Source organism: Acomys russatus, chromosome 15 (assembly GCF_903995435.1).
Source record: "Acomys russatus chromosome 15, mAcoRus1.1, whole genome shotgun sequence".
NCBI lineage: Eukaryota > Metazoa > Chordata > Mammalia > Rodentia > Muridae > Acomys > Acomys russatus.
The window spans coordinates 57,160,135-57,179,336 of NC_067151.1; the positions used below are offsets into that span (position 1 = coordinate 57,160,135).

General features: G+C 44.3%; 1 protein-coding gene across 5 annotated transcripts in view; it reads right to left on the bottom strand.

The window, feature by feature from the left end:
• Trim2 (tripartite motif containing 2) overlaps positions 1-19,202 on the bottom strand; it is a 144,211-nt gene that overhangs the window by 10,040 nt on the left and 114,969 nt on the right. For all 5 annotated transcript variants that reach the window (XM_051157370.1, XM_051157366.1, XM_051157368.1 and 2 more), the window contains exons 6-8: positions 17,634-18,357; positions 3,581-3,684; positions 3,112-3,279 (exon numbers count right to left, since the gene is read on the bottom strand). In XM_051157370.1, coding sequence (XP_051013327.1) covers positions 3,112-3,279; positions 3,581-3,684; positions 17,634-18,357 — 996 coding nt within the window. The remainder of the gene's footprint in view (positions 1-3,111; positions 3,280-3,580; positions 3,685-17,633; positions 18,358-19,202) is intronic.

Sequence of the window (19,202 nt, forward strand, 5' to 3'; positions counted from 1 at the left end):
AGGAAGGTATCACATGGGATCAAAAGCTGCCCCTTTGCTCGTTACTGCCTAACATGACTACTACTTAGTGCTAAAATCAGCAGCAGTTACTTAGAATGGCTCAACCATATAATATCGAGTGGATAATTACCTAGAATGAAAACAGAAACCAAAGGATTATCTTTGTTTTAGTATGGCAGGCCAACTGAGGCAGATCCACAAGCACAACTTAAAGCTGAAGCCAAGTGTCCGTTTCCCTCCACTTCCCACTATTGCTCGGCTGCAGAGAATTCTACAAAGCGAAATAAGAAGCCATGCCCCCATGTATGCATTCTACAGTCTCAGAATAGTAGGAAGCACATTTCACATCTTGGCATTGGACAGTTAAATGGGAGCACTTAACTCAACAAAAAGCTTGCAAGTTCAATAGGGAAAGGTTGACACATTTTAGAATACAGTGGCCATAAAGGTCACCGTATATCTTGCACACATGTGTGTGCGCGTGTGCATGCGTGCGCGTACTGATCACAAAAGGCTCCCAGCTGGGCTGGAAGATATAAGCCATGAGAGAAGATGAAAGGGAAGACATAAAAGGAGGCAGAGAAGGATAAATACTAGACTACAGACCAGATGTCTATAAAAGCGGAAGTAAGATGTTACACATCTGAGAAATTAGGAACAAACACAAACTGTGCTGTGAAAGGAAAGCCAGGTGCACTGTTGAGTTCACTGTCCCATTAAAGAAGCAAAAACAATACTCTCTTGATACTAAGTTGTAGGCTGCACACCTGGGCGAGCTTTTCATGTGCTATCCTTTTTACTTTAATGAGTTCTTGCTGCAACAGGCAATGTCCTTCTGTCCACTAGGGGGCAGAAGCGCTTCACAGTGTTTTCTGCACCAATTCCCAACCACGCCCAATTTTAGGACTTCAGTGTTTATTCTAAGGTATTGAACTATCAAGTCAAAGGCATAAAACGTCCCAAAGAGGAAGCCCTTCCCTCCTAGCTAGCCAACTCTTGCTCAAAATGCAAAAGCTGTTGAAGTACTTGCTCCCCAACCTACAGATTGATAGTCATTTTGCCTTATATAAAACAAGGGCTCTAATCTGAGAGTTAAAAAAAAAAGTAACTCAGTTCACAAACATCGTCTTGTAAATATCATGAGGTGGCCATGACAGCCCAAAGACTTCAAATGCCTGCCATCAGAGACTTGAGACTCACTTTTAAGATTCCAGAGTGGATTAGGAAAGCACACTCCACACCTGCAGAGAAGGCAGTGATGCGGGGGCTACCAAACACCTTCATGAGCCATGAAGCCATAGCTGGTCACACAAACTTTATGTTTTGGAAACGACTATAAGAGTCGTGGAGAAAGAACACTTGTTAGAGGAGACACATAGAAAAATCCAGAAATAAATTTCATTTAACTTGTACTCAAGTCCTGTAAGATAGATATATTTAAACTCTGAATTTTAAACACCTAGAGAAATGATAGAGTTTTCCAAAGGCCAAAAGTTCATAAAGTAGGAGACGGGGGGGGGGGGGGGGGGGGCGGGGACGGGGGGGATGCTCTGATCAGGATGTAAAGTGAACAAATAAATGTATAAAATTTTAAAAAGTTAATAAGGCACAGAAGTGGCATTCCAGGGCTTGATCTGAGTTAAAGTTCATGCTGTCCAATAACTTAGAAGCCTTCGGATGGTTGGGTACGAGACTGCATAAAGCATAGTGCACATGGCCTTCCAGAAGACCTTTGACCTTTGACCTTTGTGACTAAACATATGAAATGGCGTGAGTGATAGCAAAATTCCTATTATCCCCACTGGGCTCCTTGGCGACTTGTGCCTTGTGAAGAAGCAGAGGCTCGTGGTCGGATCTTGATGCGGAAGGCCTAGTCCCCTCTGGCGCTGAGAGATGGTAGGGCCCAGGGGAGAGCAGGAAGGTCACTGGGGCACACCCCTGATGGAGGTTGTGGACCTCTGTTCACTTCCTCTTTACTCTGCTTTCCTGCTGCCTCAAGGTCAGCAATTCCCACCAGCATGGGCTGAGCTCAGTTCGCCACAGGACCAGAGCAACAGGGCTGAGGGACCATGGACTGAAGCCTTCAAAACTGTGGGCCAAACTAAGTCCTTTTTAAGTTGGTTTTCCTAGGCACCGTGCCTCAGCAACACAGGGCTCAGCAATAACAGAGACGCCAGTTTTACATTTTGCAAAAAGAGGCTAGAAGGGCAGTAGCCCATCTCACCTGACAAGACCTTCGTCCCTATCGATTCGGCCTCCGTTTTTCTTTTCCTTCCTAGTTCTAGGTGACAGCCTTTAGTGCTGTGCTTACAATTATAGCAAATAATTTACAACTGACATCTCTTGTGTATCAGGGTTCCCCCTCCCCCAATGTACCTGTGTAGGTTTCGAAGGTGGAAAATGAACATTATAACGTTGTTTCTCCCATGTTTTCTACCACAGGCCTGAGAAAGTAGAAGGCTCCTCGTGACAGTCTGGAAATTAATTTGGAAATCACAAACTGGCTCTTTTTTTTTAAATAAAAATTTTATTTATTTATGTATATGTTCTGCCTGCTTGTACACCTTCATGCCAGGAGAGGGCATCATCTCACATTATAGATGGTTGTGATGCAGCACGTGGTTGCTAGGAATTGAACTCAGGACCTCTGGAAGAGCAGGCAGTTCTCTTAACCACTGAGCCATCTCTCCAGCCCATAAACTGGCTCTTTTTTTCCCCCCTCAAATTGAGGTAACAATATAGTTTTCCAATAAGCATGTTTTTTTTTTTTTAAGTAAGCAAGCAACTGTTGCTTTATAAGATAAATCACATTTAGAATATATATGGGTGTGTCTATGCATGTATGTGTGTGTGTGAGCATCTATATGCATATATGTATGTATTTGCATGTATACACATGTGTGTGTGTATATATATATTTGAATGTGTGCACATGTGGGGAGAGAGAGAGAAAGCAAGTCTATAAAACTATCACAGTTAGTTTCATTCAATAAAACTGAGGTTGATGAATTATGAAATACTGGCTTGGATTTGAACCAAGAAAAAACATAATTTAGTGTTATGCTTCTTGCACTTTTTACTATTTAGTGGCCCAATAGTGGCCGCGCTTACCTTAAACTTCCCGTCACTGGAGAAAATGCTAACCCACTTGTTATCATAATCTGCAATGATGATGTCCCCACTGGGGTGCACTGCTACCCCCGTGGGCCGCTGCAGCTGTCCAGGGGATCGCCCGCGGATGCCGAAACGACTTTTGAACTGCCCGTCATTGGAAAAAATCTGTACAATGAATTCACATCCATTAGAATCCGAGCGAGCACAGAAAAAACCACCGGGGCAGGAAAAGGCATTTTTTAAATGCACTGTGGATCAGAACAAGCCAACGCTGCCTAAGAAAGGCCCCCTAACACAAACACACACACACACACACACACACACACACACACACGAACACAAAATTACAACAAAAGTCTACATATCCATCTTATTTCTCTCCCATAGCATTTATCTTGACCCTAAACTAGAGAAATGCACACCCACCTCTAGTCAACACAGGCAAAGGAACACATAGGGTTATTACCTGCACGCACTGGTTGTTACTATCTGCAATTAAAATCTTTCCAGTCGTAGATGCAGCTACGCCCTGCAGGTTTGTAAATTCTCCCTTATTTCTTCCTTTGGTACCTAAGAATAGATGAGAAAAGCGTAGAAAGGAAGTTTTAGAGAATTAGATTAGCAAGAGAATAAATAATTCAAGCTTCCGTAAGTAGCCTGAGAATACGTTGTCTTTCATCTTTTCCGTGGTAGGTATGGAACTCTTAGCCTTGTATATGCTGAACATGTGTTGACCAAGCTACAGCCACAACCTCAGCATCTCCTTTGCTACATGTATTCAGGGAGGTGGGAGGGTGTAAGTGCAACCTTTATTCACCTGATGTAATTGTTGTCTTGGAGGTTTACTGCCTCTGTCTGCTGACCTAGGCCTAGTTCTGGAAGCTTCTAGCCTCCATCCGATCTAACCCAGACCTAGAATATTTTCAGCCTCTGAGACTTACTGTTTAGTAAGCTCAGCCTTGTTCTTACTGAGCTCTGGGCTGGCTGGTTCAACTCAGCTGTTCTGGCTCAAACTCCTCTCCCAGCTGACTTATTTAATCTGGCTTCTCTCTCGGCTAGAAGTGTTCTGCTTAGCCTCAAACTAACTCCAGCAATCTGCTCTAAGCTTCTGGCTTCTTCTCATTCTCTGGCTTGTTTGGTCTTCACCTGAGTTCTCTCTCTGTAACCTGTCTATTACTTCTCTCTCTCTCTCTCTCTCTCTCTCTCTCTCTCTCTCTCTCTCTCTGTATTGCTCCTTAAGTAGCTTCCCTTTCTTCTCTCTTCTTGTGAGAGTTGAGCGTATCCTATTTATTCTGTCAAATCTTCTCCGATTTGTCACTTTTCCTGCCACTCAATTAGACATCGCTTTCCAACATGGATGCTTCCTTCTATAAACTAACTTTACCTTCATCGTTTGGAATTAAAGGTGTGCACCACCACGCCTGGACCTAAGCTTTTCTTTACCTGAAACTTGCTCTATACCAGGCTGCCCTTGAACTCAGATCTGCTTGCCTCTGTCTCTAGGTTTAAAGGTGTGTTTGTATTCCAGCTGGATCACTCAGACCTAGAAGGTCTTTGGATGTGATCTCTTGCCAGAACAGCCATGTTCAGAATTAACATTCCTCTATAGGAGGGGCTTCCCCTATGACTTAAGCCCTAGACTACCAGCCTTTTTTTTTTTTCAGACCAACTAAAGTCTTTGCAAAATCATTTTTAGGCAAATGCTAATTTTCTCTCAGTAATCTGTAGATGAATATTACTGCGTTTAAAATACATTCAGCATTCACAAAGAAATAATAAAAATACCCCAACCATTGAGCTACAACAAGACAGATGCGTGTAGAGTTTCGTCAAAATCTTGCTCTTCCTCAGTGGCTTTCAAGGGACGCCTGGACATCTGGCTTTCAGAGCATACAATGCTGCCAGAGGCCACAGAGGCCACAGGCTTCACTCTCCGGGTCACTTATGCATTCTTCTCTAAGGCCCTGGACATCATTAGCTGTGTATACTCCTGGCACCTCACCCTGGCTTGGTTTCTGTTTTTGATATTTGTTTTTTCACATCGTCTTCTTTATGTGCCTCAGACTGGCCTTGAGTTTACACCTTGCCTTGGTCTTCCCTAGTGCTGGGTTTAAGATTAAACCTGTCAAACTTGGTCACTACACTCTTTGGTTACAAGGGAAAAATGAGAAAGAAGGAAGAAAAGAAAGTGTTTCAACTACATCTTAACTGTTATCTCTTTTTATTTCAAAAAAATTGGATAACATATTTCAATAGAACTCTGAGTATTAATGGATGGAACAGATAAACTGTCTAATAATGACTTAGAAGCTCACATTTTCATTCCCAGGGAGAAAAAAATTAGAATTTAATTTTTATTAAAAGAACAATTTAATATCTTTTTAAGCCATCAATATAGTCAGTGCTTGAGGAAAGAGCCAAGGACTCACACTGAGGGATGCAGAGGCCAGAATCAGTTACCCAGCCACACAGGAGGCTATCAGCACCCCACCCCACCTGACCCCATCCCCACCCCACCACAGCCCTCCTAGTACCCTACCCCGACCCAAGCCAGGCCCTTCCCAAACATGGAGACAATGGTCAGTAGGCTGAAGTGAACAAATCTATTATTGAATTGCTGGGTCTGGGCAGGACAATTTTGGATCAGCTGTTTTTCACTAGATCCCAGTGACCACCATGGTACCAAAATCAGGGGCCAGATCAAGTTTACTTGTGTGTTCTGTGTCTAAAGCCTCCAAGTATGAGAGAGAAAAAAAACAAACAAAATGAAAACAACAACAACAACAACAAAAAACCCATAAAAACAAACAAACCAAACAAAAACCTCAGATCCCCAAAGCTAAAGTCCTGCATCATGAAGGAAACTACTTATTCTATTAGATGTATCACTTGGTCCACAGGGGTTTTTTGCAATAGGCATGAATGCAGAACAGGTAAACATGTTTTTAAAAACGGTGTGTGAGCGCAGGACATTGTGGTACCCAAATGGAGCCCCAGCAGGGGACTGCTTGAGCCCAGGGGTTCAGAGCCAGCCTGGACAACAACTGTGAGAGCCAAGCTCACAACAGATAAACAAACAAATAAAACAAGTAAAAAGATAAAGTCAGATGAGTTGGTATCTGGTCATACAGATGAGAAAGGTGCAGCTGGCCCTTTAAAGAGGTAGGCACAGACGAGATTTGTTTGGGGACTTTCCTGCTGGTGTCTGAATAACTGAACACAGAAAGAACAAAACTGAGGATGAAGAAAAGAAAGAATCCTATGATGTTCATTTTACAAACATATTTTAAAGGTAGTAAGGCCAGTGCTTCTAAAAAAAACAAAAAACAAAAATCCAAACCAAACCAAACCAAACAAACAAAAAAACCAAACAACCCCAAACTCCTGACTTTTTAAAAAATACACATACAAATCCAGCACATCAAAGTAGGGTTAAGAAGGGGAATGGTTTGGGACAGATAGTCCCTGTCCCAAAATAAATAAGTTTAAAAATTAATAAACAAAAGTATGATATTATCAGAAGCAGGCATCAGGACCAATTGGAAAGCAAGAATCTTGGGGCCCATGGCTGAGGCATCTCAGCAGGTCAATTCCACAGCCTAGTACCCAGGATTCAACCCCCATCCATAGAAAGGTGGAAGAGAGAACACACAGTTTTCCTCTGACCTTCACACACAGTGGCATGTGTCACTATCCATCCCCCCACCCACACTAAAATAAATACACCCTTTTTTTAAATGCTGTATAACTGGGGATTGGAACAAAAACAAAAAAAGAGACCTTAAAGAAACCCCATGTGAAACTGGCAATGCCCCCAATGTCCCCATAGCCATCAGGTGGGTGATGACAAACACAAAGGAAGGAGCGGCTAAGAGACAACTGAGCAGAGTAGATGAACGTTGATTTGCTGTCCTTCAGGACAGACACCACCTGTGGAGCTCCTTTTAACCTTTCTTCCCTTCTGCTAAGGATAAAGGCCATTGTGTTTCTAGAAGACTTAGTGGGGGGCAGGAGGTAGGGGCAGGAAATAGAGAAAACAGTGTAGTGAAAGCCTTCATTGTCCTGTTAAAAAAAGATTCCATGTGCTCTCTATAATACACAGGTGACGCCGGAATAAGGAAAACATAGGCTCCCAAAACACCAACGCTTTTTGTGCTGTTCAGAAATAAGGTCACGTTTCTGAGCATCGGTAGAAATGGAAAATAACTGCATTTGGGGGCAGGATGACATTTAGTCAAACTCTGTGCTAATCCAGTCAGAATCCAGGGCAGGATGATTCTGTCCTTTTGCACGGAATGAGAGAGGCTTGGGAGTTGTCAACACTGGGTCACCAGAGCAGTGGAACAAAGCTCACAGCTGAAAAGAGGTTCTGCAGCCTCCGCTGAGACTCTGGGACAGGCAGCCTGGCTGTCAAGGTTCTGTTAGCCTAAATCTGCTGCTCCATTTGTATATAAAACCACAGGCTTGGAGGACACTGCTTGCACATTTTAAAAACAAGCATGGCTCAGCGAAGCCACTCAGCAGGTAAAAGCCTTTACCACTTAGGTACTGGCTGCTGGGATTCAGACCTGGGACAGGTAGCTGCGGTGCCTTTTCAACCAAAGAGGACCCGCCCTTCAGGTTCTCTCAGCATCCCACAATCCCTACCTGTTACATACCCCACCCTCTATGCCAATAAACCTGCGTTTATGTACTTTAACTTGTCTTGAATTAGCTCTTTTCACTGCCAGCAATGCTTATCACTTGCAAGCTTGAGTTCCTGTCTTGAATCCCACATTGAGGAGAGAGAACTGTCTCTCAAAAGATGTCCTCTGACATTCACGTGTATGCCTGCACACACACACATACACACACAGAGAGAGAGAGAGAGAGAGAGAGACAGACAGACAGACAGACAGACAGACAGACAGACAGAGACATACATTAAACACACAGACATACACAGAGAGACACACACAGAGATACACACAGCACACACACACACAGGCACACGCAAACACCGACACATATACACACACACAGAGACACACATAGAGAGAGATACACAGACACACACAGAGAGACACAGACACACACAGAGAGACACAGACACACACAGAGAGACATACATCACACAGACACACATCACACACACACACAGGCACGCACGCACACACACACACACAGACACATACCACCACCAACAACAACAATAACAAACTACCATTTAAATTTCATAATAGTAAACCCTCCGTATCTCCCCATTTCTCCCTCTCCCACCCTTTCCTCTTCCAGGTGCTAAAGACAACCCCAGCCTTGTGCCTGCCTGTGCTGTATCTGGCCCTCATTCTTTTTTTTTTTTTTTTTTTTTGGTTTTTCGAGACAGGGTTTTCTCTGTGTAGCCTTGGCCGTCCTGGACTCACTTTGTAGACCAGGCTGGCCTCGAATTCACAGCGATCCGCCTGCCTCTGCCTCCCGAGTGCTGGGATTAAAGGCGTGTGCCACCACACCCGGCTCTGGCCCTCATTCTTATGAGCACCTTTTGTCTTGTCAGAGATTCCCAGCATCTTCTGAAAGCATGGCAGGATGCGTGTTTTTCCCGAAGCTTAGAGGGTGGGATCAGCATAGTCTTGAAAGACAATTGATGCTGATTACCTTTTCCTGGCAATTGAAGTAGATGCTGAGCAATGTGGGTATCATGAGGATAGAATGTTCAAGCGTTTGGTGTAGAGGAATTTTAATCCAGTAACACGCCTGCTCTGGCAAGGGATCACATCCAAAGACCTTCTAGGTCTATGTGATCTGGCTGGAATGCAGACACACCCTTAATCCCAAACAAGGAAGTTAAATTCAGCTTATAGAAGGAGGTAGCCATGTTTGAAAGTGACGTCTAATTGAGGGGCAGACAAAGTGACGAATCAGAGAAAGATTTGATTGAATAAGTCAGAGACAGGATACACCCAACTCTCATGAGAAGAAGACAGGAAAGCGAGGCTACTTATGCGCAACACAGCGAGAAAGAAAGAAGAGACTTTACTAAAAGTTTCTTACCAGAACAGTTTTACAGAAACAAGTTGCAGAAAGAACAAGCTGGACATAGGTAAAGACAGAACGAGCTAGAGAATGAGAAGGATCCAGAAGATTAAAACATACTGCCAGAATTAGTTTGAAGCCAGGCAGAACAATTCAGCTAGAAGCCAAGAGAAGCCAGTTTGAATCAGACAGCTTGGAGAGGAGTTTAGGCCAGAACAGCTGAGTTGAAGCAGCCAGTGAAAGTTCAGGGAGAGCTAGAAAGGATTGGGAATGACTTTATCTCATCTCATTTGAGGAAATTAAAAAAAACATTTCCAGTTTGGAAAATAGCTTATTGTGAAAATGAAGTAAGTAAAAGTTATAGAAGTTGGAAATTATTTTGTATCAATCTTTACATTTCCAGCTCCTTAGTAAATTCTATTTGGTCTACAGACAAGCCTCTCCTTTCTCTCTCTAGTATTCCAAATGAGTGAAAAAGGCTGGTGATATGTTTCAGTCATAGAGCATTTTCCTAGCTTATACAAGACCTTGGGTTCAATCTTTGGCCACATGTGCTTGTATAAACACACACATACATGCACACACACAGGCACACATGCACCTATGTGCATATATACACATGTACAGAGAACATGGAAAATATGTAATGAAAACAAATTCTTTTATAACACTGATATGTAAAACAATACATATATTGGTAGAACTTTTGAAATCATTTCCTATTTTTATGTATGATTCATTTCACAATTATTTGTGTTGGCTATACAAATCAAGAGGTTTTAAGAAAGCTATAAATAATATGGCAATAATTTCTTTCTTTTTAAAAAAAGATGTATTTATTTATTATACAATGTTTTGCCTGCATGTACACCTGCATGCCAGAAGAGGGCACTAGATCTCATTATAGGTGGTTGTGAGCCACCATGTGGTTACTACAGAAGAGCAGCCAGTGCTCTTAACCTCTGAGCCATCTCTCCAGCCCAGCAATACTTTCTTAAGATAATTAAACTAGCAGAGTGATGGTGGTGCACATCTTTGATCCCAGCACTCAGGAGGCAGAGACAAGCAGATCTCTGAGTTTGAGATTATCCTGGTCCTCAGAGTGAGTTCACAGATAGCCTGGGCTTCACAGTAAAACCCTATCTCAAAAAAAAAAAAAAAAAAAAAAAAAAAAAAAAAAAAAAAAAACAACCCAAAATAAATAAAAATAAGAAAGATAATTAAACTTTTTTTCCTGGATGCTCAGCTAGCCTATGAATCACAGGAGCATCTTTTTTAACTCCACAGCTTCTGAACCTTGTTTCCCTGGACCACTTCCAAGTGCCCAGGAGGTGAGTCCCTAAATTAATCCAGAGGACCAACAATGTATGTCTCCTCTCACTACCCTCCCCAATTTAGTACGCACGATGCTTTGAATGAAAGGACCTACCTACCGAGATGCCACTGAGGCAGGTATAATATCTAGTGCAGGACAGTCAGCTAGGCAGGTGCTTTGCGCGTGCTCGCTAAGCGAGTGAATGCACAAATGAGTTGTCAGTGACTGACAGTAAATTATAGCTCGTGTCGCATCATGCGAAAATGAAATGCTCAGCAATATGCACTTTCTTTTAAACTCTCCTCTTCCGTGAGCCATCAGGACAAATATCATCATTTCCACTGTGCTGATGAGGAGGCTGAAGCTAGACACATCAGAGACAGAAGAAAGAACAAAATTGCACTTTCCCAACACACAGACACACACAGACACACACACACACACACACACACACACACACCACATCTTTTGGGGGAAAGGGGCAGTTCTGGTGGTGCACTCCTTAATCTCAGCAGTCAGGGGGCAGAGGCAGACACGTCTGTTGCCTCTGTGAGTTCCAGGCTAGCTTGGTCTACATAGTGAGTTCCCAGCCAGTATCCTCTACATAGCGAGTTCAAGGACAGCCAGGGCTACATAGTGAGGCCATGTCTAAAAAAACCATAGTAGTAGTAGTCATCATAATGCATATGTATGTGGGCATGTCTGACTGTATATAAGTATGTGCACATGTGTGCAGGTGCTCTTAGAGGCCAGAAGAAGTTGCTGGGTGTGGTGGCACACGCCTTTAATCCCCGCACTTGGGAGGCAGAGGCAGGCAGATCACTGTGAGTTCGAGGCCAGCCAGTCTACAAAGTGAGTCTAGGACAGCCAAGGCTACACAGAGAAACCCTGTCTTGAAAAACCAAAAGAAGAAGAAGAAGAAGAAAAGAAGAGAAGAAGAAGAAAAGACGAGAAGAAGAAGAAAGAAGAAGAAGAAGAAGAAGAAGAAAAGAAGAGAAGAGAAGAAGAGAGAAAGAAGAGAAGAAGAAGAGAGAAGAAAGTAGAAGAAGAGAAGAAGAAGAAGAGAGAGAAGAAGAGAAGAGAGAGAAGAAGAAGAAGATAAAGAAAAGAAGAAGAAGAAGAAGAGAAAGAAGAAGAAGAAGAAGAAGAAGAAGAAGAAGGAGTAGAAGAAGAAGAAGAAGAAGAAGAAGAAGAAGAAGAAGAAGAAGAAGAAGAAGAAGAAGAAGAAGAAAAAGAAGAAGACCCAGAAACTGGAGTTTCGGATGGTTCTGAGCCATCCTATCTGGGTACCGGGAACTGAACTCCAGTCCTCTGTACAGCAGGCATCCTTCCAGTCCCAAGTTTTATCTTTTTAGACTTTAACATGACAATTTTCTTTGGGCTCACATGGATCATGTTTTCTCTTAAAATCCTTTCGAGAACTCCACCTCTCATCACACTGTACTTCATGGCTTAACTGTACCCTCCCCACACCACAAGCTGCCCAAGAGAGGGAGTCACATCTGTCCTGTTCCCTTGATGCACTTTATGACACAGTGCTCAGGTTGGGAGGCAGAATGTCACCCAAAGGCTTGGTCCTCAGCCTACAGCACCCCTGGGAGGCGATTGGACATTTAAGATGTGGGAATTTATGGAAGGAAGTCAGTTAGTGGCATGCCTTGAGGAAGATATGGGGACTTCAGCTTCCACTCTTCTGGACTTTGTGTCCCAGTTGCCATGATGTAAGAACTTCCTTTCATCACATCCTCCACAGCACCAGGTGCTGCCTCACCACAGGCCCCAAAGCAATAGAACCCACCCAGCATTTACTGGAACCTCCAAAACTGTGAGCCACAGTAAACCCTTTCTCCTCAGGGGGGTTGTTATAGGGGTGGAAACCTGCTTAACACATGCAGCACGGTGTCTGGTACCTAATGAATACACTAACCATAAACTGCATCTGCTTCCACCTGAAATGGCGGGAGAGTTCTCTTAGAATGAGCTCATTAACATGACCCTCATTGAAGACTTTAAGGAAGAGAGTGGTTTACAGAGCTGAGGCAAGGAACGGGACATGAAATAATGTGGTGTGTTTCTATGAACTTTTGAGCACATGCTACATAAATTCAATTCTATTCTGTTCTATTCTACTATATTCCATTCCATTCCATTCCATTCCATTCTATTCTATTCTATTCTATTCTATTCTATTCTATTCTATTCTATTCTATTCTATTCTGTTCCATCCTATCCTATAACATTTTCTATTCTACATGCTAGTGGATCAATCCCAGAGTCTGAAGAACACTCTGACTACACCACCCTCCAGCTCTACACATCTATTTAAACGACATGCTCTAGAGCACAAAGGAGTGCTTCATTCAATTTCCTCCTAACTCGTTAAGGTATGGGGTATGAATTACAGATTTTGAAACAATTCAACTGTGACTCTCTCTCTCCCTCCCTCCCACGTCTTCCACTTCCCCTTTGTTCGATGGTGCTCTGTATAGCTTACTAAACCAGCTCATAACTCCTAGTGAGCAAAGCCAGAAAGTAACTTCTGCATTGCCAGGAAGTGTCACCAACAGGAGCTCTGAATTACTTCTCTCAACTCATTCAGAATTATTTTCCAATACAATATTTGAGAGGCACTCTAATTCACCTGCAGTGGGCACTCAGTTAAGTTGTCATTCACGAGAGGTAACACACAACTCAACTTTGGGAAAACACAGAAGTTAAGGGGTATTTAAAAGGTGTAGCGCTCACTTCTTTAAGTCTCTGTTCCTTCCGTGGTAAGGATAATTATATGATGCCCTGATAATATGGCTTTAGAGGAGTAAGGCTGAGGAGCTGAGGGAGGGGACTTTGATCTCTGGCATTTGCTTATTTCCAAAGTTTAAATAGTCCTTGGTGATTTCAAATTAATATCATAGAGCCGTTGAATAAGTTAGCAGTAGCTGCCTCCAGCATTCATATGTGTGTGTGTGTGTGTGTGTGTGTGTATGGATATATATATCAATAGGTAATATTATACTTCAGAGTTAGCAGAACTGAAACAGTACTATATCTACTACAGATCTTCAGTTAAGATGACACACAACACGGTGCCTGACTCAGAAAATGCCTGTTTCCTTCTCTGGCTTCAAATCACCATCTAGAGTTCCTTTAAAGTGTGTGGGGTGTGTGTGTGTGTGTGTGTGTGTGTGTGTGTGTGTGTGTGTATGCACGCGCGCGCAGACGCGCGCAATGTTTGTTTGCTTTCCAGAGGGGGTGTGTCAAGACAGGTTCTCACCATGTAGCCCTGGCTGTCTTGAAACTCATTACATAGACCAGGCTGGCCTTGAACTCAGAGATCTGCCTGCCTCTGCCTCAAGAGTGCTGGGCTTTAAGGGATGCGCTACCACGCCCAGCTTGAGTTCCTTTAACTTGTATCATTAACATTTCCTCGAGGCTCAAGATTGAAATAAAGTTTCAGGGATCAAATTTAGGCCATTAGGATTGGGAAAAGGCACCTTTACCTACGGGGCAATCTCACTGGCCAATGAGAAGTACTTAAGTCACGTAGGTCATGCCTTGATGCTACTCCAGTGGACTTCCGAGTATTGCTGGGGATGACAAATGATATAGTGGCATCGCCTTTGACCTCAAGTAATTTACAGTCTTAATGAGTAGTGTGACCACGGCATAAATAATAATAGTAATTTCTGTGGAGTCTAAAAGAGAAAGTAGTAGAATTCAGGCTTGGAGGTGACCAGGTGAGGACACAGAGGGTGTTTGAGGAGCAGTGGGCTCCCACATAGATGTGTCTATTGACATCACATATTCTTCTTCTGACCTTCCTCGCTCAGCACAAGCTGTGCATCATATGAGTCCATCCACCATGTTCTCTCTCCCTCACCTTGCCTTTGCTTTTTACACTGGTCCCTCGGCCTGCTAATTCCACCTGTTGACCTGGGCAAGTCTTATCAACTTCTGGCTTAAAGTTTTACTATTGTAGCTCTCCATCACTCACCCATAGTAGCTGACCATGTTGATCGTATATCCGTCACACAACGTTGTAAGCTCCTCCAGGAAGGAGATCCCATTTCTATCATCTTTATAATGTATCCATTACCTAGCATACACCTGTCAGGAGTCAGGTACCCTAAAAACCTTTTCTGAGCTCCGTTACTGCATCATTTTGAGTGCTGACTTTTACTAGAGTCTGGATTAGGACATGGAGTTAAAGAATGAAAACAAAAAATAAACAAAAACAAAAAAACCCAAAAAAACAAAACAAAACAAAAGAATGAAAACAACAACAACAACAAAAGCTCTACGGATATTTTTAACCAACAGTGTACAAGGTCTGAACACTGAACATCAAGAAACATTTATGAAAGAAGTGAAGAAGCCATTAATAAGTGGAAAGATATTCTGTGTTCATGGATTGGAAGAATACAAATTGGTAGAACGTCTGTGCTGCCCAAAGAAATCTACAAATTAAATGTAGTTCTTACCAAAAGTCTGATGACTTTTTCACAGAAGTAGAAAAAGCGATGCTGAAATTCATATGTAACCACGAAAACCCCCCAAAAAGCTGAAGGAAGTTTGAGGAGAGAGAGCAAAGCCAGAGGTGTTTCCTTATCCAATTTCAACATCTACTTCAAAGCCATCCTGACAAAACCAGGATACTATTAGCACAAAAAGGACACACGTACTCACACACACACACACACACACACACACACACACACACACACACACACACACACTACTGGAGTACAGGGCACAGAAAGCATGGTGGCATACACCTGTAATCCCAGCCGTTGGAAGGCCAAGGCAGGAGAATCTAGCTAGAGTCCAAGGGAAGCCTGGGCTTTATAGTGAGACTGTGTCTCAGAAACAGACAAAACAGACCAAAAAGGGACAGAGTGCTCAGACACAGAACCATACATCTGTGGTTAATTGATTTGTGACAAAGAACAGACAACGGGGACAGAAGAGTCTCTTCAATAAATGGTGCTGAGAAAGCCAGATATTGACACGCAGATTATTAATGCTGACCTCATCCCAAATACAAAGAGCATCCAAGACTGGATTAAAGATGCGGGTGGAAGCACAGGTGGGAAGCTCATGGCTTGGTTTGAGCGATGGTGTCTTTAGGTTTGAACCCAACAGCCCCAGCAACAAAGCCAAACAGAAGGGAAGAAAATCCATGCCACCATACGTCTGCTAAAGCACTGGTATCCAAGTATATAAGGAGCCAAAATAATTTCAGAATCTTTCTTTCTTGTTTTTTATTTGTCTCTTCGCTCAAGTGATTGTTTTGTTTGTTAAACAGAACCTTTTTAGTTTAGTGTTTTTGCTTTTTGTTGCCAATGTTGTTGGGCTCATATAAAAAAGAAATTAAGAAAAGCATTGCTTCTGTAACCTAGGCTGGCCTCAGACTCTCAAGCTGGGGAGTTATGGTGGCACACCAGTGCATTTGGCTCCAAAGCACTCGGTGCTGGGAAGACAGCCTGGGGCCAGTGAGGTGGCACAGCCGGTAAAGACTTCCCGGACAGACCTAAGGTTGGAACTCTTACAGAAAAAGGAGAGAAGCAACCATAGAGTTGTCTTTTGAGCTCCATATGCATGCTGAGGCAGGAGGATCTCTGTGAGTTCAGGGCCAGCCTGGTCTTCAGAGCCAGTTACAGGACACCCAGGGCTACACAGAGTAACCCTATCTTGGGGAAAACAAAACAAAACAAAAACTAACCACTACTATCAAAATGACAAGATAAATACTGATGAGGATGTGGAAAAAGGAAAAGCTTTATTGGTGCTGAGGAGAATGTACACTTGTAGTCATTATGCAAACCGTGCGAAGGTTCCTCGTATAATTAAAGATGGTGCTGACATATAGCCCAGGACTGCCACTAGGATATCCCAAAAAGAAATGAAACTGGTACCTCAAAGAGATTACTACTCTCCCCCCTCCCCCCATCATTGTGACAACATGGAAGGATCTAGAGGACAGATTTGCATTTTATGAACATGGAAGCTTAAGTCGAGAGAAGCGGAAAGATACGTCCAATGCATAAGTGGAAGAACTGGAGTGGCAGGACCCAGTCCCATGTCTGTCCTAGTTTGTCGCCCGTAGCCATACTACACAGGTGGCTGAGAACTGCGCCCTCTGAATGCACAAGTTGCATGCCGTTCCACAGTCTTTACCAGGATTGAGCCTTGAGTAGTAACAGGGCAGCTCAACCAACAAGGCTCCAAGGAGCCTTAGTTTCCCAAGATGCTCCATGGAAAACAGATGGTGAGAAAAAAGTTGGCCTGTTGCTCTTCCCTCCTAGAGCGCATGTACGTATCTGTAGGCTGCCAGTACTTTTTGAAACAAAATGCAAACTCTGCTTTCCTTAAGAATGGCTGAGCTGTCCCCCCCCCCCCCCGCTTTTTTTTCTGGCTTACATTTAGGTTGCTTTCTCTTGAGAAAATAGGCAGTTAAAACAAACATAAGTAAAAAGCGACTGGCAATAAATCAGAGGGAGGGGCAGCTCTGCACTCCCATCTCTGAGCTCAGGATACACCTCCTGACTTCATCCCCAGCCCCGCCCTAAACCCGTTTTCGTCTCCACCCTGAGGTCTTCTGAGCTGCTCTCCACCTCGGCACAACCGGCCCCCACCGGGCAGAAGCGGAGGCACAGAGGTGTTTGAACTCTGTGGGACTGCCTCTGCCCAAGCCCACAGATTTCACAGAAGTTAAAGAATTTGCCCTAAAGTAAGGCCTTATCTGACTTTGGGTTAGACAGAGGACTTCCCAAAGACATTCCCACTAAAGGAAGAAAGGTTTTGAATTTTCTTTAAGGTTTCCAGGTTATGAATAAATACAGAGGAGTTTCTAGTTTCTATTTCTTTCTTCCTTTTTTATTTTTTCTTTCTTTCTTATTTTCAGTTTCTCACAGACAGCATTTACCTCTTAAAGAAGAGGGAAAAAAAGGGGGAGGGGGAGGAAGAAGCAGAAGAAGAAAAAAACTTTTGGAAAGAGGCTAGATAAATTATCCTAACAAAACAACCAGGAGCTCACCACCTGGTCAGAAATGCAAGATTTCAAAAGGCTGGACCGCTTGCCAGGCGGCCCTTTAGCCACTCAGTGCAAGCACAGAGCCCACTCCTTACCCACTCGGTACCAGGCACAGAGCCCACTCCTTACCCACTCGGTGCAGGCACAGAGCCCACTCCTTACCCACTCGGCAGATCAGGTCATCCTCAACGGGGTTTTCTTTTCGCTTGCCGGTGCTGTACATGCTGGCGGGTCTCTTTACAGCCTTCTGCTTGACGTGCCCGCTCCCGGGGGACTTGACTCGTCGCTTAACACCCTCCGTGGTGGGGGACACGTCGGCAGAGCGGATGACCTTGAGCTTAAAGGGGCTGCCTCGGATGTGCTGGTCGTAGAGCCTGAGGGACAGGGTGAAGTCCCCCTCCTTCTGCACAGTATAGAGGAACTCGTAGGTGCCGTTCTTGTTGTCCAAGATCTCACCGTCGGCTACGCTGCCGTCTGGGGTGCTGAGCTCCGCGGTGAGGTACGCGTTGCCTGTCTTGCACAGCTCCCCGTCTTTGTCCTTGGTGGTTATAGTAACGGACATGGGCTGCCCGATGATGGTCTGCCGAAGCCCCTCGCCCGTGGCCACCGTCTCTGAGGCGACTGCGTTGGTGGTGAGGATGGTGCCCAGGTTGTGGATAGACTTCTTCAGTCCCTCGGTTTCCACGATAAAATCCAGCTGATCGTTCTCGCGCGGGTGCAGCGGGAAGTCTTGGTCGGCCAGTTCATTCAGCTTGTCGCTCATCTGCTTCTTCACCAGCAGCACCTCGGTCTCCGTGCCGTGGTTCAGGGCCTGAGCCGTGAAGTTGCTGCAGCTCTTAATGCTCTCCTGGCCTTGGAGCAGGGTATCCAGCTGTGACTGCAGCACCTGCCAGGGACACAGAAGTTATGAGCTTTTCTCACAGGGCGCTTGCAGAGCAGAGCCCTCCCGCCCAAAAGAACCAGCTTCGACACCCGCCCACTCAGGTGGCTCAGAACCATCTGCATTCCATTTAACACAGTGAACTCCTGCAAAATTCGAAGTTGCATTTCCTGTACCTTCTGTTGGTTTCCCTCCCGCCTCACCCGGTCTCACGACCCACACGTGCATTTCTGGCATCGTCATCTGTTTACATGGGGCAAAAAGAACGCTACCCACAGCAAACAAATTGCTTGCCTGCGAACGAGCCAGTCGCAGGAGCTTTCCCTAACGTTCAGAGCTGCCTGGTCACCACCTCGGGGGTGGGGTGGGGGGGAACCAAAACCCAACTATTTGAGAAGTCTCCACACCTGAATACCAGAAGCGCTCTCCTCCCTAGCTTGGCAAAGAGACTTGCAGAGCCTAACAAAGCCCGCAGTCAGGTTCACTTTGAAGTTGACGAACAGGTTAGTGTGGGCGCGGGAGAGAGCAGTTAAGAGACTCTCCCACATTATAATTAAGGAAGGAGAACATTCCAGGCAGCCCTACAACCTGAAAACATTATACGAGCTGCGACCTCTCCTTTATGTCAACTGATAAATTGCTACAGAAGAGTCACGGAACCGAAAAGAAAAAAAAGAGAGGGAGGATTTCCTGCTAGATAAAAACAGCAGTTCACTGTACAGTGGTGACATTTAAGGACCTAAGTAGGTCCCTGCCGCCGCCGCTGTTACTGTGAGAACACAGTAAGCAGGTGCTGCGACTGGAGCGGGCCCGGTGTCTCATCTCTTCCAGGAACCCTGTGGGGCGCAGGA